This window comes from Syngnathus typhle, linkage group LG3 (genome assembly GCF_033458585.1).
Source record: "Syngnathus typhle isolate RoL2023-S1 ecotype Sweden linkage group LG3, RoL_Styp_1.0, whole genome shotgun sequence".
NCBI classification, from domain to species: domain Eukaryota; kingdom Metazoa; phylum Chordata; class Actinopteri; order Syngnathiformes; family Syngnathidae; genus Syngnathus; species Syngnathus typhle.
The window spans coordinates 3,003,889-3,024,478 of NC_083740.1; the positions used below are offsets into that span (position 1 = coordinate 3,003,889).

General features: G+C 46.3%; 1 protein-coding gene across 3 annotated transcripts; it reads right to left on the minus strand.

The window, feature by feature from the left end:
- Window positions 1–932: 932 nt before the first annotated feature.
- Window positions 933–19,759, minus strand: cxxc4 (CXXC finger 4). Of its 3 annotated transcripts, none has more exons than XM_061275568.1 (3): window positions 19,294–19,759; window positions 17,187–18,136; window positions 933–2,536 (listed from the first exon to the last, which is right to left on the minus strand). In XM_061275568.1, exons 2-3 carry the CDS (start codon window positions 18,009–18,011, stop codon window positions 2,492–2,494), a joined length of 870 nt encoding a protein of 289 aa, XP_061131552.1. In that variant the 5' UTR covers window positions 18,012–18,136; window positions 19,294–19,759; the 3' UTR covers window positions 933–2,491. The 3 variants fall into 3 exon arrangements, with proteins under 3 accessions (XP_061131552.1, XP_061131551.1, XP_061131550.1); XM_061275567.1 differs by having other exon boundaries at window positions 19,290–19,759; XM_061275566.1 differs by lacking the exon at window positions 19,294–19,759 and adding an exon at window positions 18,362–18,622.
- Between the last annotated feature and the right edge of the window lie 831 nt (window positions 19,760–20,590).

The window sequence follows — 20,590 nt, forward strand, 5'->3', positions numbered from 1 at the left end:
ATTATAAAAAAATACACCCCAAAATGCTAGCGCTATCTTGTTTTTCAAATCCATGACAGTCTTCCCATTAGTTATTAAAGTTGGTCCATCTGCGTCAGCCATTCAAATAATTTTCATTCATTTTGAAAATAATAAAAAAAAAACCTGGCCTTTTGTGAGGATTCATTTCCTCCCACAGGAAGTCACCAAGTCGGGCTGTTGACGGACATCACCCTCATCATCATCACCCCCAGAAACCTGATGACATTTAATCCCAAACGCAGAGCAGGCCATGTGTGTCTCACGGTGGTGGGATTAAAGCAGTCTGTGATATTATTTAATCTCGCCGGCCAGGGAGCGAGCAAACGAGTTATCCGCCCTCTGATGACCGGCGAGGGAGCAAAAAAAAAAGAAAAAGGGGCGGGCTATCGAACGCTGAAGACGCCATGCTGCCGTCAACATGGCGGGCTGCGAGAAGGAAGCTCAATTTGGGTGATTGCGAGCAGCGGAGCAGTCAGTCCTGGGTGATTTCATCCTGATCCCCCCCCCTCCCTGAATCCCAAAGACCCTGCAATCACTCTGAAGCTGGCGGTATCTCAGGAGCACATCTCGCCTTCCTTAAACCCCTTCCTCCCTCCTTCCCTCACACAGTACCCGCCATCATCCTTTGCCCCCCCTTCTCCCCAACTCTTCTCTACGCATTCTAGCATGACAAACCACATGGGATTTCGCTCGTCCTTTAAAGTCTGCTGCCTCCGGGAAGCACTCTTCCCCGGCGCAGCGTTTTAGCATTCCCGAGAATACGTGACCGGGGAGGCAAAACGGCGGCGTAAGATTTATCCTATCACCTCCACGTCAGGGTGGTGGATTTAAAAAACAACAACAACTATGACTTTTTAGCTAATCTTAATTCATCCGGTTCTTCTGGATTGAGTGTCAGGACGCCCATGACGTACTTGAAGTTATTTTATTAGAACACATAAAAGCATCACAACAACAATATACAAATTCTGAAGTCGTTTTTAAAACGGAAAAAACACATCTGCACATGCAACAACAGGGGTCAGGACAATGAGGAACCGAGGCTGGTTTCACACGATGGGGGACAATTCCGATTTGTGGCAAAATTCGAGAATGCATCATGATAGCTAAAAAAACAAACTGCCAGGAGTCAGATGATGCATATCGGGGACAATCTGGTTTGAGTGCAGTGTGAACGCACAGATTTCATATAAAATCTCTCGTCATCGAAACACACCTTTTTAAAACTGTCAATGGTTCAAAACTGAAACATATTACAAACTAATAATAAAATATTGCCAACTCACCGGACATTACGCTTATATAAAAAAAAAAAAGACCTTCACTAACAACTCAGGTGAAACTTACAAAGATTATTTCATTTTGCATACAATCCTAATATGCTATCTGAATATATTCAATTCAGTTAAATATGTTTTGATCAATTATTGGTTACTTATGTTGATCCTTGCAAAGTTATTTTCCTGCAATTTGGGCGTCTTGTTTCATGTCCCATCAGGCCATATTGGGTAAAAGTCAGTTGAAGGAAAAAAAAAAAAAAATCAGGATTATCGACTTGAAATCGGAATTGTGCACTTGGACCAGCAGTGTGAATCCAGCCTTACAGGATCATTTTTAAGGGGGGGATAGCGGCGCGACCCCCCCTCACCCCCCACAGCTCCAGAACAACACCTGATATGTTCAATATGTATAAGTGTACTTTCATTGGTGTCAAAGAGGAAAGGGTTTCATGACAATACCGTCGCTGACATCCATCCTATTTTTTTTTAAAATACACCTCCAAACTCTTCCATCACGATCCCCTCCAATGACATAAATGCTCAAGTTTTTTTTTTTTTTTAAAGTGCAACCCACCACACAAGACAATGTGCCCTGTATTGTAGCGAGTCATCACAAATCTAAAGAAAAAACGGAAGGGGGGGGGGGCTTTCTTGCCTCACCGAGACAAAAAAAAAAATGTTGATGCTGAAATGGCTTCCGGATGTTTCCTGGGAAGTGAAAAAAGCGAAATGGGGAGAAAAAGAAGGTTGAATAATTATTGCTCCAGAGTAAAGTGTGTTGCGTTTATTATCAATCCAAATGTCCTCCCGTCGGGACGGCTTCTGTGTGGTTCCAAAAAGATTGTCCTTTTTCCAGTTCTTTCTTTACACAAACTCGGTGGCGGCGGCGGTCCATTCCCGCCCGGCCGCCAACACTGAAAACACATTCATAAGACACCAAAAATATACATTATGATACTGTCAAAAGGTACAATAATTACACCGAAAAGAAACAACATCCAGTATGTTTTTGTCAAATTCTCCGTCCCGTCAGGTATGTCCGCTTTGTATTCCGCCCTCGGGTCCGTGTGTGTCTGTGTGTTGTGTGTGTGCGTGCGTTTTGGGGGCGCTTTGGGTCACGTGCTCCGAGCAGACGGTCCACGGTCCATCGTGACCTCCTGTCGGTTGATGGATGACGGCGGCTGGCGTTTCTAGAAGAACCACCGGAATGCTTCGCCATTAGTGACCGGCGTCCTCTGCGGGGGGGAAAGGGGGGGGGGGGGGGGGCAAAAAGCCAAGATGCAGGTTATTGACATGTTGAAGCAAAACAAAAAGTGTGCCGGCTCAGAATTGTAACCTGTCAAATATCGGAATAAAAAAAAAAAAAAATCCAGTTATTGGTCTTATTTGTACCATGGCCTCCACAAACCAATTTTAGGCCGGTCCAGATTTCCACACAATTCTTCCCTCATAACCAGGAAGTCATGGCGACAAGGCCGGTGGTGACGAATAAAAGCACTTAGTAAAAAAAAATGTCAAAAACCCAGGGGGCCACTTTCAAGCACCAAAGCGAGCAAAGCGTTTCATCCGAGATCCAGCCAAGGTGATTACATCCACGCCCCACCTCCACCCCCAAATAATCACCACGCTGCATGAAATATTCCATTCCAATTCCCAGGAAGCAACAATGAGGCATTTAATTACTGCGCGCTGCAGCCGCAGTGAGGGGGAACAGTGCATCATTTCAATTTGAGCCGGCGCCAACGGAAAGCTCTACGGCGGAGTGGCAGCCTCTCCTTTCCCAAACTCATTTAGAAGTCAGAGACATAAAATAGCGAAGCCTCCCACCAATCCCCATGACCAATTAGCACTCTTTTTATTTTTTCTACACCCCCCCCCCCCCTCCTCCTCGCTCTCATTTTTTCCCCCCCTGCTGTTGAGTGGGAGGAAATGGTGCATAATCACAACTAAAATCACTTTAGCCTGAGTGGAGGGCAATTTTGCATTTTAATGCCCTGTGGCTTCTTAAAGGCATACTGATGAGCGTGCGCTCGTCCACGGCGTCAAAACAACAACTCCGGACGCGACGTTTTTGCTCTAACTTTGTGTTGGTCTCACAAATTAAGACTTGTATGACTTATTTGCCAAAGAGAACCACTTAACGTGTTTTTGTGCTACAACAAACAATTCCCGGGTGTTTAATGGGTGCCCTGACGCGGCCATGTGCCATCATGGCTAATTCAAAAAAAGTCACGAATGGACTTTGCGAGAGAGAAAACAAACAAACACAAACATTAAGCTTTTGAAGGCTGAGGAACATCGTTGTGTCTAATGGTGCTTTTGGAAACGATTAACAAATGCTAAAATGGTACACAACGGATGCTAACTAACAAGCAAGTGGGATGCGGGTGTGCTAAAAATTCATATTAAGAAGGAAATTTTGAGTTTCAGCACAGTGCGGGAGGTAACAATTTACAAAACAGCACAAACGTAAAAAAAAACAGCAAGATATTATCTGTAGACAATTTTACAAAACCAAATATTTAAGAGTATTTCTTTTTAGCAACGTCAGTAGGTGATTTTTTTGAACAAAGCACACAAGTGCAACAATAATACTGACCTAAAAAGATACTAGTTAAAAAGAATCGGAGTAAAAAAAAAAAAAAATGGCGGCATTTGCCATTGCTTCAACAGAAGCTGAGCTGCACTGTGTTTGAATACCCCAAAAAGTTAAAACGTTAAAAAGTTGAATGCGAAACGACAATGCGACTCGGGCAGCAAAAATTATTTTAGTAGTTAATGAAAAGAAGTTCACAGTTCATGATGTGGTCACACCAAATTTCAATGTTACCAAGTGTTGTCACATGACATGTTCACTTCTTAACAAACGGACTTTTTGCCATTATTGCTTTCACGGCGTTGGCACAAATATTTGCCGTACTAATGACTTTACTGCCGCGTTAACGCAAATCTTCTGTGCACATGTGGCGTTACCAAATGGGACATTTCGGTCTCGAGCGCAATGCTTGTTAAGATCCGTGTCAACAACGGAGAGCTGAGCTGAGGTGAGAATGCTTGTGGTAATCCATATCCTTACATTGATCAGTCGTCGGTGGAAGTGCGACGGGCGATAATGACCCTGATCCGGGCACTTGGCATGTGTTCGTTTTGTTAACTTTTCACCGCATCGATCTGCCGAGGCTTGAGTCGCCGCTGGGAATTGCACGCTGAGGCCTCGCTACGCAACGCCGGAATGACCGCGAAGGCTCAATTAGCAGACCTGAGACATCCCTATCCATCCATTTCTACATCTTAGGGTTGTTGTGCAATTTAGATTATGGGTTTCAAATCCAAGGAGCGCCACAGCACATTCAAACATTGCTGCTAAAGGGTATTCGGGAAAAAAATCGAATTTGGATTTTTCCATAATGACAAGCATATTTTTGACTTCATTTAAATGCTATGATTTTCCCAAATAATATTTGGAATTGGCGATTCTGCAATTGGGGAATTTAGCGGAAAATTCAAAATGGTTTTCAAAATATAGGGCGAGGAGCCAAACATACTGTTGACGTTTTCTCGGCAGTTGGTCGCGATCACGGTTTTGGCAAATGTGGAAAGCGATGGGAGAAAAAAAAAAAAACGCACAGGAACATCATGACCTCAAAGGTAAGAACCGGACAATCTTAAGACGAGGAGAGGAAATTGCCAGAGATGGAAAAGGCAAGGTCAAAAAAATGGGAAGGGTTGACGCGGGCACGACACCCCGAGGTTTCACCTCGAATCAAGACGGCGTGGCGGCAGCTCAGCCCCTCGTGAACGCCGCGCCGTGTGCAGCGGAGCATACATAACAAGGCGGCGGCGACCGCACACGCAGCGGGAAGACAATTTCCCGCTCCGGCGGCCAAGTATCGACGGGCCAAGCGACGTCTCTCGACCTCAAATGAAGCGCACGTCCACGGTAGACGGCGCATTCTAAATGCCAGCTTGCCGTGATAAAGACGAGGAAAGAAAGGGGGGGGGGGGGGGGGGGACACGTGGCGGAAGAATTTGCCGCTGATTGCGGCTTAGGGTCTCTGGACAGCCGTGACACCCTGTGATGCTCACTCGAGCTGGCAGGTGGGGCTGCAATGGCGGCTGATTGAAGCCCGATGGAAAGAAAGGAACAACTTGAATGGGAAAAGTCAAAGTCCAGGCACGTTCCCACCGAGTGCGACCGCCGCGGGGGGTGCGAGCAGGACGGCTCATTTCGGGTCTTGGGTACAATCGTACTCCACGTTCGGAATCTCAAGGTGGCAGTGGAACCTTGAGCCATGTGAAGCAGTTGTTTACATCTCAAATAATCTTATTTGAAATTGACAGAATAGAAATGATCATTCTGAGAATTCATATTGGTTTTCTGTTACTGGTTTGTTCTGCGTCAAAACGGAATCATATTTGGCCGTTGCTTTCCGATTCAATTTTTTAGTTTATGACCGAGGGTGGCGACTGGTATTATAATCTTTCACTAACGCAGTTGTGGAATCAGAATTCAGAATTTGAATGAAAAACAGTAGACAAGTTAAAAAAAAAAGATCACTTTGTAAAAACTGAGCTTGTTAAATGCTAAGTTGGTGAAGGAACCATCTGTTGTTGTCCCTCGTGGCTTGGTGGAGGCAAAAGCCACATTTCCATTAAGTGGCGCCGTTCTACTCACACCGCATGGACTTTTCCTTTCCCAATTCGTACAGCAGGTATGCAGCCCACCCCGGACAGCTCATGGCTCCAAAAACGGGGGCAGTCAGAAATATGAATATTGGCAATTCCAGGAGGTCCGTTACTTGCGCTACTCAAGGCAGGACTCGGTCCTTACCTTCTTGCGTGCTTTTACGTTATTGCATTGAAGTGAAAGCAGGTGCACATGTATTTGAGGATAAGCTCCAGCAACCCTCCCCCCCCCCCCGCCAAATAATAAAAAGGCACAGAGTCCACAAGCCTGCCCCCCGGTCTACCCCGCAGCCTTGGAGTCACGCTGAGCCGCGGCCAGTGATAAACCACTCAAGACGATGAGGGCGATAATGGCAGACGCCGCCGCGCCTCAGAATTCAATCAGCGCCGGCACGTCAGCGCGGATGAATGTAAAAGTGAAATATGCTCGCCGGCGCGCGCTAAAAGACGCCGCGCGGAGCGGGGGTGGAACGGGGGGGCAACAACAGGCGAGGAGGAGGACGGCGAGCGGGGGCGGAGGGGGAAAGCGAAGGAAAAATGAAAATGATGTGTCTCTTCTTTTGGCGGCACAACCCCGGCGGCATCCTGAGCAGACCGACTTTAAGCGCAGACGGCGAATAAATTACCCTTTTGAACTTGGGGTGATTGCAAATGTGCCCCGCTTTCTCCCGAGACATGTCTGGCGCTAACCCCCTGCTCTCGGCTCCCCAGCGGGCGATCCAATGATAGAAAAGCAATCATTGGGAAAGTCTAATTCAGACCAATTATTGGTTTGAGACGACCACTTGCGCTAAAGATGGTGAAGACAATCAGACAAAGGTAGCGGTGGACATATTATTGCCTTTCTTGCGTCGTAACCGATGGTGTGAATATTTTGGCTACGGAATATATTGAACAACTGCCGATTGAATGTGAAAATCTTCCGCACGGGGTTAGCAAACTTTTTGTGACGTAGGATTTGGCACCCAGGGTCACCGATTCCCAAAACGGTACCTCCAGGTTCTTAACACTCTCAGTTTTGCTTAATTTATTTCAAGGTTACTGCTCTCTAAACCAGTTTTGGTGGGTGGTCCGTATAATTTGACCCCTCCAAAATCTGAATTTCAAGGATAGACACGGGTTTATCAGTTCGAACAAATTTGTCACGTACTTGAACCACCGATAATATTCTCAAAATCCCCGAATAAATTCTGACGAGTCGGTCTGCGAACAATAGGCGATGACGCCATGCACTGAAATCAGGCTGGCTGTTTAGGCTGGCTTCTCTGCTCTCCCTCGGAATCAGGGGAGCAGAGCCGGGGATGATTTTCATCACGCTCAAGTAGGGAGGCGGCGCACATTCCGTCGGGCTACGAAAGAAGCGGCGAGCGCCACTTTCAGCGGTGCAGTCGGCCTTAACTGATGGCTTATATATTGCCTGTCACTTTATTCGGCGGGAATATTGGGGCGTTGCCAAGCTCAAACCTGGAAGGTACAGCAATCCATCACCTGTGCTGCAGGCTGGGGAAGTGGAGAGGGGGGTAAAATCTCATCTCCAAGCTTGTAGCCAATATTCCCGCTACTCCAATGCCATTTATAAAAGATACCGCTTGCCAAGGCCGCCATGACGGACGGCGGGGGGGGGGGTGCTCATCTCGTCGTCCACAATTTCAATGACCCCGGGCAAGACGCCTCAAATCATCATGATAACATTCGAAATATGGCGTGGAGAGTCCAAATTGCTTTTAAGTGCTGCATATACTGACTAGTAATTGATAAAAAGTTTAATTTGAGAGCTTGCTAAAATCTGTCCTGTATTTATCGGGAATGGGAGCGAAGCGTGCACACAAACACAATCGCGCTCATTGTCGTGTGATCGATCGTCGGCCGTCGCAAATGGTTTTACTCCAAGGTCCAGCTTTGCACCGAGCGTCCGTTAGGAGCAAATCACGCTAAGTGTATTGCGGGTGTTTGTGAGTAATGAGGAATTTGGGAGTTTTTTGCTGAGTCGGCTCATGCGCCGAGGCGGTGAGGTCGGGGGAGGGGAAGGGGGGGGGGGGGGGTGATGGTGTGCTTAAGAGCTGCGAGAGGCGGGGTGGTCACAGGGGGGAGATTAGGCTTGGGGGAGCGGCGGGTGGGGGGAGGGGCGGCGGAGGAAAACCAAATCCATCTCCATCTCCGAAACATCCTAAAGCAGATTACTAAATTCAGTGGGAGGAAGGAGAGAGAGAGAGAGAGCAGGCGAGCCCGAGATGAATGAAGGAGGAAGCAATTAGCCTCGATGCAATTCCATCAGCGTCCTCTGACTTGATTTTCTGACCTTCGCAAAGTCTCTTGCCAAAATATTACCGCCGTGCAGATGGAGCACATGGCGACGGGCCGCCGCAAGCGCGTCGCTACCATTCCATGCAATCGCAGCGACCACAGGATAAGATTAGCATATTTTACGCCGTGGGTGTTAAACTCAAGGCCCGGGCGCAGATCCGGGCCACCGCATCATATTTATGTGGCTCGCAACGCAACAAAACATGTCAAAGTTCCGTGGCATAATCTGTATGAAAATGTCATGAGATTTGACAAAATTTTGTTTATCACTCTTTTTAGACAAAATTATTAAAGAAATTATTATTCTTGAATTCTGATTTTAAAACTAGCAATCACTCAGATGGATATTAAAACAATAGAGGATTATTTTCACCGTCCTAACGGCTCTTCTGAGGGAAGCCCTAACCCTAACCGTATTTTCCGGACTATAAGGCGCACCTAAAAACCTAAAATGTTCTCAAAAGCCTTATAGTCCGTTGCGCCTTATATATGGACCAATTTCCTAAATTTAAACTGGCCAGAATAATTGTGTCATGAAATCAATCATAAGTGGCCCACTGAAGACTATGAATCATCAATCAAAAAGACTATGGATCATTATTTTGTGATTATAAAGGAATTTGTTGCATCTGAAGTTGAAATAAAAAAGATAAAATGGAGAATGATTTGATTTGGATTAAAAATCTGACATGATGCATTAATGGTGCGCCTTATAGTCCGGTGCGCCTTATATAAGGACAAAGTTTTAAAATGGACTTATAGTCCGGAAAATAGGGTATAAAGTAGCCCTCGACAAAAACCAACGGAGCGTCCCCTGTTGTCACGCTGGCTTTAAATAACATATTACTCCAATTGACAGCCTCGTGGATTGTTACACCCTCCAAATTGGGAAATGCGAATATGCAGGGTTTCACCGAATATGGGCTACATGCAAACGCATCTGTTCCCCCGCTACGGACGCGGCCGATTCGCTGATGTCAGGGCAGATGTTCTCCATCAGCCGCTAAGGGCGAAACACCTGCTGGATACGTGACATCATCAGCTGAGATCCGTCTGCTTGTCATGTGCCTCAGTAGGAGTTTACCATTAAAATCTCGGAGATATTTGCCAGCTTGGCCAGAGGAGCCGCTAATGCGCGGGCGTCTAATTCCGAACATCACAGGGGGAATGTCATTTCTGGGAGACGGGCTCGCAGACGCTACGACGCTTTAATTTGTCACGCGAGGAAAATCCCTTCCTACACAGATGGGAGCCTGGGCCCGACGCGCCCTTGGGTCAGAGGCAGCCGTCTGCAGTCAAGATCACCTTCCAGTCGGCGCCGGCCTCCATTTCAATTAGCTTTATATAAGCACCCTTTTCCGAGGGGGAGCATTTCGGGCGAGCGAGGCTGCTGGGAAAGCTAATTCCTTCGAGAGAAAATTTCAAGAGGTAGACGCCGACGTGTACGTCCAACAAGTGAGATTTTCAGGTTAAAAAAAAAAACTTTGTAGATTAATTCCCAACGACTTATTCTGTTTGTACGTCCAATCAGATTTCAGGATACTACACATGCTGCCACCCAAATTTTAATATAAATATTTGCTCTACCCGTATTAGTAGCAATTGAACACTTTCTTTAACCAACCAGATTTAAAATGTGTCCTTTCAACACCACAGCACTGGCGCTCGATGACATTAGCCTTTTTCTGTCCTCTGATTGGCTGGCCAGAGCGAGCAATCATTACACATTTAATAAACATCATCTCTATGTTAAGCTAATGGCTAAATATAGATTCAAAGCAATTCATCTGATGTGTACGGCGCAGTGGCGTGCATTTTCCCGCAGCATTGATGGTTTGTATAATTGCGACGTGGTAGATTAAGTCAGCTAAATCCCCGCTGGAGGCCCAGGTACCAAACGCACGGCCCGCCACTGAGGCGTCAGGACATCAATTGTGAGCGCGCAAATGCGGAAAGACGTGCAGGACACGCGTTGGATGTTTTTGGATACCTGAGGGATCGGCGATGGAAATCCCCAATTTCCCAGCCAAGTCGCAGGCCTTTGAACAGCCAGCGAGTGGAGCGAGAAGCCGCGTGGGCGTAACGAAGCTCACGGCGAGGCAACGCGCCGCAACTTCTGTGAAATGGTGAATTGAAATGCAAAGCAGGGACGGGGCCGCCTTGTTTGGAGCAGATTTCTCCGCATCTGTGTGGGAGACCTGGAACTGTGAGGGTCTTTACGGGCAACGCCGCAGATTTACTGTAAATCAACGTAATATTTAGGTTAGGCTTAGTGACGACAAACCGCCCGAGTGGAATCTTTATCGACGCTCAATTGGGATGAGGTTACGATTAAAATTTTATTCAAAAAAATGTTGGCATAATATATTACGGTTGCTTTTCCTCATCTAGACTAATGCGAAGGAAGAAACAGGTCGTGGGTTTTCCCCAAAACCTGATCATAAAAAACACTATTAAAGTTTCAACATTTTAATGATCATTAATACTGTAGTACGTTTTCCTGAGAGTAGTTGGCTTTTGTCGTCGCCCATCTGGTGCATGGAAGAACAGATTTTATTGACTAATATTTGAGCATTAATTGAATTTTATTTTCTCTAAATTTTGTCATAAATTTAGGTATTATAAAAATCAAGGTATTTTGGTAATATCTTTATTTAGATATTTAATATTTTATTATTATTAAATTGTGTGCCATCAATGTTTGTATACTTTAATCATTTTGTATTATTCTTACAAACACACTTCCCCCCCCAAATCGATGTGATTTTTTTTTCTACATTTGTATATCGGATAATATCACTTTTGAATGACAATATGTTTTATAATGTTTGTTATTTTCACAATTTAAATATATGCAATTGTTATTATTTTTAGGCAGGGCATCAATTGAGGGTTCTTTGTATTTTTTTTTTTTGCTAAGAGTATACAAACTTTACAATAAGCCATATCCGTCTAACCAATTACTACCAACCAAGCTAGTGCTAGCACGTAACATTAGCAGTCCATGCTACGTTTGAATCAGCGGAAGCTAACGCGGTAACGTAAGATAAGAACATCATGAGCTGAGTCATTCCACCTCATTTGATGTTCCCAGTTGGACTGAAATCATACACCGCTCAAGCAAACATCTTGTGACGAGCGAAAACAAACTGTGAACGTTTCAATAGTTCATCAGCAGTGGGAAACAAAAGGGGACGGAAAATGTCCACCTGATGATCAACCATCGTAAATCCTCCCCATTGCCCGGGGGCCACAGCCCCACTTCACACCTCAGTGACGTGATCTAACCTCAGGCTTTCTGTCAAGGAGTGTGGGAGAAGTGGGGGGAAGGGCAAGGAAAAAAAAAAAAAAAAAAAAACGGAAATATCTTTCCGGGCATGGTGTCAGATGCTTGCCATGAAATATTCATCATGTGCTAGCAGAGCCACAATAGAGGAGGTGGCGGCATGTGAGGATTTGACTTGCAGAAATGGAGACGCTTCAAAAAAAAAAAAAAAAGGCCCACATTGGCCGATTTATATCGCCGTCTCCGGCTGTCACTCACATTTCACTTTCACCTCAGCGAGCTTTGACGAACGACACTCCCTGCGTTCGCGGCGCCGTCCTTTGAACCAACAAACTCGAGAATTCATCCAATGCTACGAAATGACGGAATTAGAAAGCGGCACAAACGCTTAACTGGCATCTTTTCTGGAATTAGCTGAGCTATTTGTAGGAATTCTTGCGCAACGTTGGCGGCTAGGCTCGGTTGATTTGGAGAAGGAAGAATTTATTTTTAAAGGAGGTGAGGCCAGGCGGGAAAAAATATTGACATTGTTACTCTAAACAACTTTATGGTTCGTGTGTTTAACGTGACGCTACACGCCAAAATGTCATTTGGTCCCTGGTTTCCAAATTTATCATGAAAACCTTCGACGGATGCGTCGATTCAAAACAAACCAATCACGTTTCGGGGAGCATTAAAGCACTTTGTTCGCCGAGACGTTGCCGTGCGTTCACCCGAGGCTTCCCCCCCCCCTCTCTCTCGCCTCTCGGTAATGACGAGATACCTTTTAACTTCTCCGCCGGAGTCGGCATCAATAATTTACCGTCGTCTGTTTAAAATTTAAAAGCGCCACACATTAACGTGCTCGCCGCACCTGCTCTTTTCACGCTTGTCCGTCCTCCGCCCGGTCTTAGCCCCCCTCCATCTCTCTCTCTCTCTCTCTCTCTCTCCTCATAAAGACAATGACAATGAGTTCTGTGTCACCACTGAAGCAGGGATGTTAAATCACACAAGGGCAGAACGAGGCGACGGGCCACGTCATGCGAGGGCATCATCCGGACGCCTCCGATTACGCTTTGTCCCTAATTGGCGGCGGTGAAAAGGGATGAATTCTTAAACGCGTCGGGGCCCGCCTAGGGACGACAGCTTCCTTGCCACCTACGGAAGCCGACAGAACATCCGCAAGGAGGTGGGGGGCGTTTAATTAATGCATGGCGGTTCCGTCCGACGGCGAAATCCTATTGTCTTGACAGGGGCTTAAGGTTGCCCTTTAGGCTGAGATGCCCCCCACCCCATCCCTCCCCCGACCTCGTCCCGCTCAGTCCAAATTAATCTGCAGTTTTAAAGCTTGAATAAACCCGTTAAGTACGAAAATCTAAAGGCCGTCTCCTCTCCCTCGGGCTGCGGTTTTTCCCTCTGCCCGCGGAGATTGGCGGGGAGCACTCAGTGTTATCGGCCAAGGGGGAGGTAAAGGTTCGGGGGAAGGAGGGGGAGGAGGGGTGGCGAAGGCTACAGATTGGTCTTTATCTATTCCGAGCACACCTACAACAAATTAGACCTGGCCCGCCGCCGTCGCCGCCGTCGCTCTCATTAAGAGGCTGAATCTCAGCTATTTTCCTCAAGGTCCCGCTTTTCCTATCAGTTTTTCCCTTTTTCTTTTTTGCCACAATAAGCAAAAAAAGCTTCCGTGCAGACGTGCCACCTTCACGTGGCGCTCATTTCACGTCGTCATATCGACATGACACAAAGGAAGCCGCTGGGATGGGAGGTAGTGGGGGTGGGCTGGGTTTGGATTCTGTGCATTTTCCACGCACGTGCCTCCATGCTGCCGGCTTTTGACATTTTGCTCATTTAGAAGAAAAAAAAAAGGCTGAATTCTGTGCAACCCAATATTTGTCCTCTACGCCGTTGACGTTAGATCTCAAAACGTGAAAAGCACTGCTTGCTGATTTTTTTCTATCTGTCCGTCCATCCATCCGTCCTATCATGCATCCATCCATCCGTCATATCATATTGCTCCATCCATCCATCCATCCATCCATCCATCCTATCCTATTGCTCTATCTATCTATCTATCTATCTATCTATCTATCTATCTATCTATCTATCTATCTATCTATCTATCTATCTATCTATCTATCTATCTATCTATCTATCTATCTATCTATCTATCTATCTATCTATCTATCTATCTATCTATCTATCTATCTATCTATCTATCTATCTATCTATCTATCTATCTATCTATCTATCTATCTGTCCATCCAATTAATTTCTATTGAAAAATCCCATTTAGAAATGAATAGGGGCTTGCTTTTTGCATTTCCACTGGAGCACATCTACGTCTGCCAGCGTCACTCCCAAGCCAAAATCCTTGAAAAACAAATAAATTATGCATGCAACGCGTAACCTTCAAAGTGCCACTGAAGGTTGAATTTAAATTGTCGCTGGAGTGGGAAGGCCCGTTACGACTTGACGCCATGGGTCAGGCACACGATGCGTTTGGATGCGAAGATGGAAAACGTACACAGGCGCACACAAACGAAAGATGTCGTTTGTATTTGAATACAATTTATGGGTCAGTTAACGGTACTTGACACTCTTTTGAATTATCGGTTCATTGTGGTTCATTGTGAAATTATATGGCCAATGTGTTTTTAACCATAACCTAGATTTGGGTTATAATTAAGGAATCTGTCAGATGACAACTGTCGGATGTCAACATCATTGGTGTCAAACTCAAGGCCCGGGGGCCAGATATGGCACGGCCACATCATTTTATGCGGCCCGCAAACGACAAATTGTGCATTGACTTTATGTGTCAATACTAAAACAAACAAATTGTCTTTACTTTTAAAAAAAGAGATATTGCTAGCATTTTCTATTAGCATTCATCAAAATATTTGAATGTTTTTTACTAGTTTTTAATTTTAAAAGTTTTTACTAGTCTTTAATTTGTTCATCCGTTTGTTTTATAGACCATACTGAATATAATAATGTCATGACGGCCCACCGAAGAAAACTATGACTACGGTCCTGGTTTACGTGACGGTTTTTCTCCGCCAGGCTAATCCATCCCGCTAGCACGAAGCAGTAAAAGCGAGAAAGGGGCATGCCGCCGAACGGCGTGGAGGCGACATTGGGGCGACTCTCGAGGGCCTTGCATTAGCGCGCGAAATTAAAGAGGGGGGTATTAGATTAAATTGCCTCTCCGATTTCAGGGGTGTGAGTAAAATTCTGATTTGCATTTTTCTAACCGCTGCTTAAGATATAATTAGTTCAGGGTGATTCCCATGTGTGGGAAAACGCTGACAGCCAAATCTAACTGGCTGCCAGTCGCTTATCATCACTTGCAAGCCAACAAGGTAGATGAAGCGAGAAGGTTTGTGTGTCTTCGGGTATTTCGCCAGAGTGTGGATGTCGAACAGTTTGTCACTGTTGGCAGAAGTTTGCTTCCATTGTCTACTTTGGCTCCAGAGGAACAGTGAACTGTAAATAATTCTAACAAGACAGAGTGATGCTCTTTTGAGACAAAAATAAAGTCCGGTGAACCATTCCTACAATTGTCCGTATGAGAGTATATAAATGTTATATTACTCAGGAGCGCAAATAATTTTGGTTAACGGAAGACATGAATACTTTCATCATTGCTGATAGCGTACTCTTTGTAGCTTTTGGTTCGCAAATAATGTCAAAAAGAAAGAATTGGACTGCTCTCGAAACTTGCAACTTTCCAACATAAAGTAGCCCAAAATGCCACCAACGTAGAAGTAGCGGCTAACGTTAGCTTGTTTACAGAGCACATTTCGTAAGGGGCATGTCTCGGCGTCGTTAGCGAGGCGAACGGCACATTGCTCCGCCCACGTCAGATGGCAATTTAGCGTTGGCCATCTGGCGAGGCTTCCTGCTTCCAATTAGGGCTCATTCTGGTGAATTCCCCTACTAAAAGTTCCAGCCTTGGAATTCGCCCAAAATGGCGCCTTTGAACCAAAATGGACAATTTTGTGTTCAATTTCTTACGTAGGGGTCCTTGAGATGAAGGATTCTGTGTTTTTCCCTCCCCCCCTAACTTTCCAGACAACTTTTGGGGCACTGTGTTGGACACACATTTCTACCAGAATACACATGCAAGAAAAACTCAAAAGAATCATCTAAAGAAAGCAATCCAAGACAATATTTACACTCAGGCACCTTAAAAGAACTGAAAAAAATCCCCAAAATATTTCCCCACATTGACATTGCAACACATCCGCAAACAGGAAGGTGTGCAAGTGTAATTACCGGCATCCGAGTCCATAATCAAAATTAGTGAAATTTACAAAGGGCGCTTTTAAAAGCAAGTGCAGATTTGTTTTGGTGAGTGTACCCTTGCATTAAAAAAAAAAAAAAAAACCCACACCGTGACACGGACTTCCCGGGACATCTGTTTGAGACAGCTGTTTGTACACAAGCTTCCGATTGCCACCTACGTGACGTACCATTCCGAGCTGTAAGCCACGAGAGGACCATTTTATTGTAACACATAAACCTGGGTGATGCCATCATTCCACTTTTGATGCACGTAAACATCACAGACGGCAAACTAAACAAACTTTCTGCCAAGGGAAGTCATTGGTTTAGGTGCTAATTTCATTCTCTTCTGATTTCTTGTCATTTTCCCTTCCTCACGATATCATTTGGGGATGGTTTGGGTTTTGTGGTGAAACGTTCCAGGATCAATAGTTTTTATGGTGCATTAGTTACTAGTTAAGGGAGGGAAAGGGAGGCACACACCCCTTCTTATCTTGGGAACTTTCTGACTCTGCAATCCCCACACACTTTTTTTTACAGCCATGAAAACGTTCATATTTTCTTTCGTAACACTTCCCTTGAATGCATCACAAACTGTCATTGTCCTTCCAATTTCCTTTTCAATTATTTCTTTGGCCACTAAGGAGAGCAGAGGTTGAATGCGAGTCGCTGATCATTTAATTTTGATCACCCCGACTTCTGAAACGATGGCCCTGCTGGTACGACCTCCCGATTGCTTGTAAATTTGACGACGAGGCCATCGCCGAAATCCTTTGTTGCGAAATTGTCGTCAAAAGCTTAAAGAGGAGCTGCGGTTATTCGTGTCCGTATAGGCCCAAATAAAGAACCCAGGCTCAAGTTGGGAGGCGCTTTGAGAAATGCCATCAGCAGTCCCGCCATGGCTTTCGGCATCTCTTCGCGGTCAGAGGCCGAGGCTTTGCGGGATATCGATTCTCTCCGTCCGGAGACGGTTTCCATAATTGGTTCAAATGACCGGGTGCCGAGAGGGATAGCTCTCTGCTGAAAACCATTTCCCGGCCCCGCTTGGAGGCGAGCCAAGCGCCGGGTTGTTCGGATATGTTCCAGCCCCAGCCTGACTGGCAGCAATTAGGGGTGTCTGAGCCAAGCTCAGCTTGCGCTTTGCACAAACACCCCTAATTACTGCCAATTAGGCTAGGCGGGTAGGCAGATTTGAGAAGCCGGGGGGATGTTCAGGCACGGGTGGGCATGGAAACAATTTCCAAGGGCTTAGAACGTGACTGGATGAAAAGGTTAATGCTTGGGAGCGCGCGGGGATAATCGAGGGGAGGGAGGGGGGTCAAAACAAAACGGGTTCTCACCTCCAGCGACGAGCCGGGCTTCTTCTTCAGCTCCTCGCATTTCCTGAACTTGCAGATCTGGTGGCCCGTTTTGCGGTTCCGACAACTGCTGCAGACGCCGCAGTTGATTAACCGCCTGCAGGGCGCGCAGACCCCGCACCTTTTCCTCTTCTTCTTTGCCGGGTTTCCACTGGATGCCGAGGAATTATTCTGTGGGCAGTCTGCCAGATTGGCAATTTGAAACGCACTGTCTGTAACGGCTGCCGAGGCTGCGGGGGAGTGAAGGGCTGTCATGACGATGACCCCGGGAGGTAATGAGATGCCCCCTAAAGCCGGAATAGCTGAAAAAGTTCCAACGCGTTCGGGGAGATTCATTATCTCTGCTTCGGCGCCGCCGCATTTCAGCTTGTTCATGCATTCTCCCGCTAAAGGTCTGCAGTGTTCGGGGGATAAGGTAGAGAGGAAATTATTATTTGCCATTTGCAGCGTCTCTGGCGGCACGCCAGGCTTACCCGGCCTCTGGGAGTCATTTCTATGCATGCCGGTCCTATTAGGGTTTATTGCCGCTGATTTCCTCCCCCAAAGCATGGCGTTATCGCAGTTCCAAGGGGACATGCCAATCCTGGCGCTGGGGAAAATGGGCGTCGTGATGCGGGCGATCTTGGCCGCTTGTGGGAACGCCCCGTTGGTTTTGTAAAAGTTGGCAAAAGATCGGTACCTTTCCATTTCGGCGTTATAATCCAAAAGCTGGCTTAATCCACCGTCCTGGAGATTATCCTTTTGTAAAAGCGACACGTCCGCGTTTTGTCCGTTTTCGATGCAAAGCGCGCTGCTTAGGTTAGCCATGGCTGACGAGGGCTTGTCGGCGTTTAAGGACGAAGCGGGGGTCCGGCTGAGGTGACTCCGGCCTTTGTCGAAACTCCAGATGCTTACCGACAGCCGGGTACCATCCTGAACTATCCGGTCCGGTTCTACGGGCGGGAAGAAAGGACCGACAATTACACATTTTGGCACTCCGGCATTGAAGGTGCACATTACGGCGTGTAAACAAAGCCGACGCTACGAGTCGGGCCTGATCTCCGTGGCGAGAACCGTTTCCATGCCGAGGTTGCTTTTAACATTTGAAAAGTTATGAAGAAACATCAAATATCTTTCAACTTAGAAGAAACAAGTGGCCACAAAGGGCAGATCCTTACCTCATGCCTGCAACTTAGACAACTACTCGAGAAGCCAACAAGACCATCCGTGCATCAAAATGCCTCACCTGCTACATTTCCCTAATGACATAACACCAAAAGCCACAAGAGAATTTGGTTCAAGATCACGGACCAACTGGTGTCATCCGGTTTCTGCGTGTGCTTCATTTCCTCTATCTCTCACCCCGCCGGTCTGTCTGGATTTGGTTTCCACAGATAAAAGCCCCATTAGACCTATCTCGCCCTACTTCCATTACCTTTTTTTTCTTTTCACTCAACCACCCCCCCACCCCCCGCCTTCTCCTCTCACTGTGCCTTCCCCCTTAATTGGCAAAGCTGATCCATTGCCGGGACATTAAAAGGCGATTCAAATCACTTCCATGGCTCAAAGTCTCCCAAAAACATTATAATCACCACGTGGAGTTCAAACAGGCTCAATATGCTTAAAAATATGCTTTGTTTTCAAATACCCAATCTAATCATCAGAAATGTTTTAAACCTAGATGAGGAAAAAAACCAAGACATCATTTCCGCTTGTAAAAGTGACACCACAAGCAAAACCCGCCGCCAACACAGTAAACAGAACCTCCTCCTCGGCCTAATGATCAGCCCTCCTCGGGGTGATTATTACTTAATCAATTCACCCGTGGAGCAGAACATGCGGGGGCCCCCCCAAAGGCAATCAAGTCTGGCTGCCATCGATTTCCAGCCTGTAAACAAACTTTAGCGAGATAGAAACGTCCAATGCGTACATGAAGCTTTGGAGAAAATGCTTAAAATTAAAATAGGGTCAATAACTGAATAAATTGCAAAATATAAATGATTAGTAAATAAAACAAATCCCATTGTCCGGATCACTTTACATGCAGGATCCAGATGACACGCTTTGAAGTGAGGAGCAGGAATGTAGTCTGGTGCTTTCACCTACCTACCAGGTTCCCGTTGAGCGGAGCTCCTGAGGCGCTAGCAGCCTGCGGCTGTGCACAGGCACATTACCGCTGAGAGATGCGTGGAGCGCGGCTTGCAGGCGGTAGAAGAAGACAAAAAAAATCCAAGAAAGAGACGCGCGGACTCCAAAAGGCGCTCAAAACAAAAGAGCCATCTTTTTAGTTGGTAGCGACTTTGTTAGCAAAAAAAAAAAGTGCACGCATAAACGGTGTTTTTTTCCCCCTCCCCCCCTCACAATAATGACGTGCTGGTTGGAGGAGTGGGAGTTGCTGTGCGTCCTGATCCCGAGCTTTGTGGAGTGTGAATGCGCGCGTCTCGCCGACTGCCTGCCTGCCTGCTCGCTCCGCCACCGCCGCCGTCGCCGCTAGTTGCCTGTCGCTGCGTGTGGCTGATTGGTGCTGAGGTGAGGACGCGGAGATGCGGACACCTACTGATCATTGGCTGGAAATTACTATAGAAACACGCAGGGGAGGGTGTGTGTGTGTGTGTGGGGGGGGGGTCAACGCGTGCAGGGGCATATATGAGCACCTGCACATTGATTTATTTTTATCTCTAATAATTGAATTAGAAAGAAGGGCTATACGGGCGGCACAGTGGACTTGTGCCCCACAATTCGGAAGTTGCTATGTTCGTCCCCCTGTCCTTGGTTGGGGGTTTCTTCAGGTTTCCCCGCTTCTTTACACCTTTCAAGTTCATTGATGAGGCAAACTCATGTATACAACACCTGGCCCCCCCAAAAAAAAGACAGAAGCACCAATTTCGAAAACACGTTAATGAAACTTGTTCAATATTTACCATTGCAAAGTCGTGTGTGTGTGTTTGTGGACGTGCAATAGTTCTGAGCCGCAGACAAAGACACGAGCTTGGTATTTGAACCACCATAAAAGTGACGAGGGCAAAAGATTGCCATTGTTTATAAGCTCGGCGAACAACTGACCTAAACACTTGTGGGCTTGTGGCAGTAAGATGCCACAAGATGGCGCCATAGTGACATTAGCCCCCATCTCAGTAAGGCGAGGGGTGAACAACGGCGACTCTTAGTAGCAAAATGTGAGTGCCCGCACAACAAAGTTCATCGGCGTTCGTTGAAAGTCGCAAAAGGTATTTGCCAACAGTTTTTTTTTTGTCGCAAGACAAGCACTTGCGAATGTCTGCCGAACCTTTGCCGAACATTTGTGACCTTCGATGACGAGAATGCAATATTCACCCCTTTCGTAAACGCTCAGTGGGATAGGTGAGGTCACCCCCCCCCCCAAAAAAATAAAAATAAATCCCATGTTC

Coding starts and splice junctions, on each gene's coding strand:
- cxxc4 (XM_061275568.1), bottom strand. CDS start 18,011: ATGGCTAACCTAAGCAGCGCGCTTTGCATCGAAAACGGACAAAACGCG. Junction 2,537..17,186: donor AGCCCGGCTCGTCGCTGGAG/GTGAGAACCCGT, acceptor TCCCCCCCGCAG/AGGACGCCGGTCACTAATGG.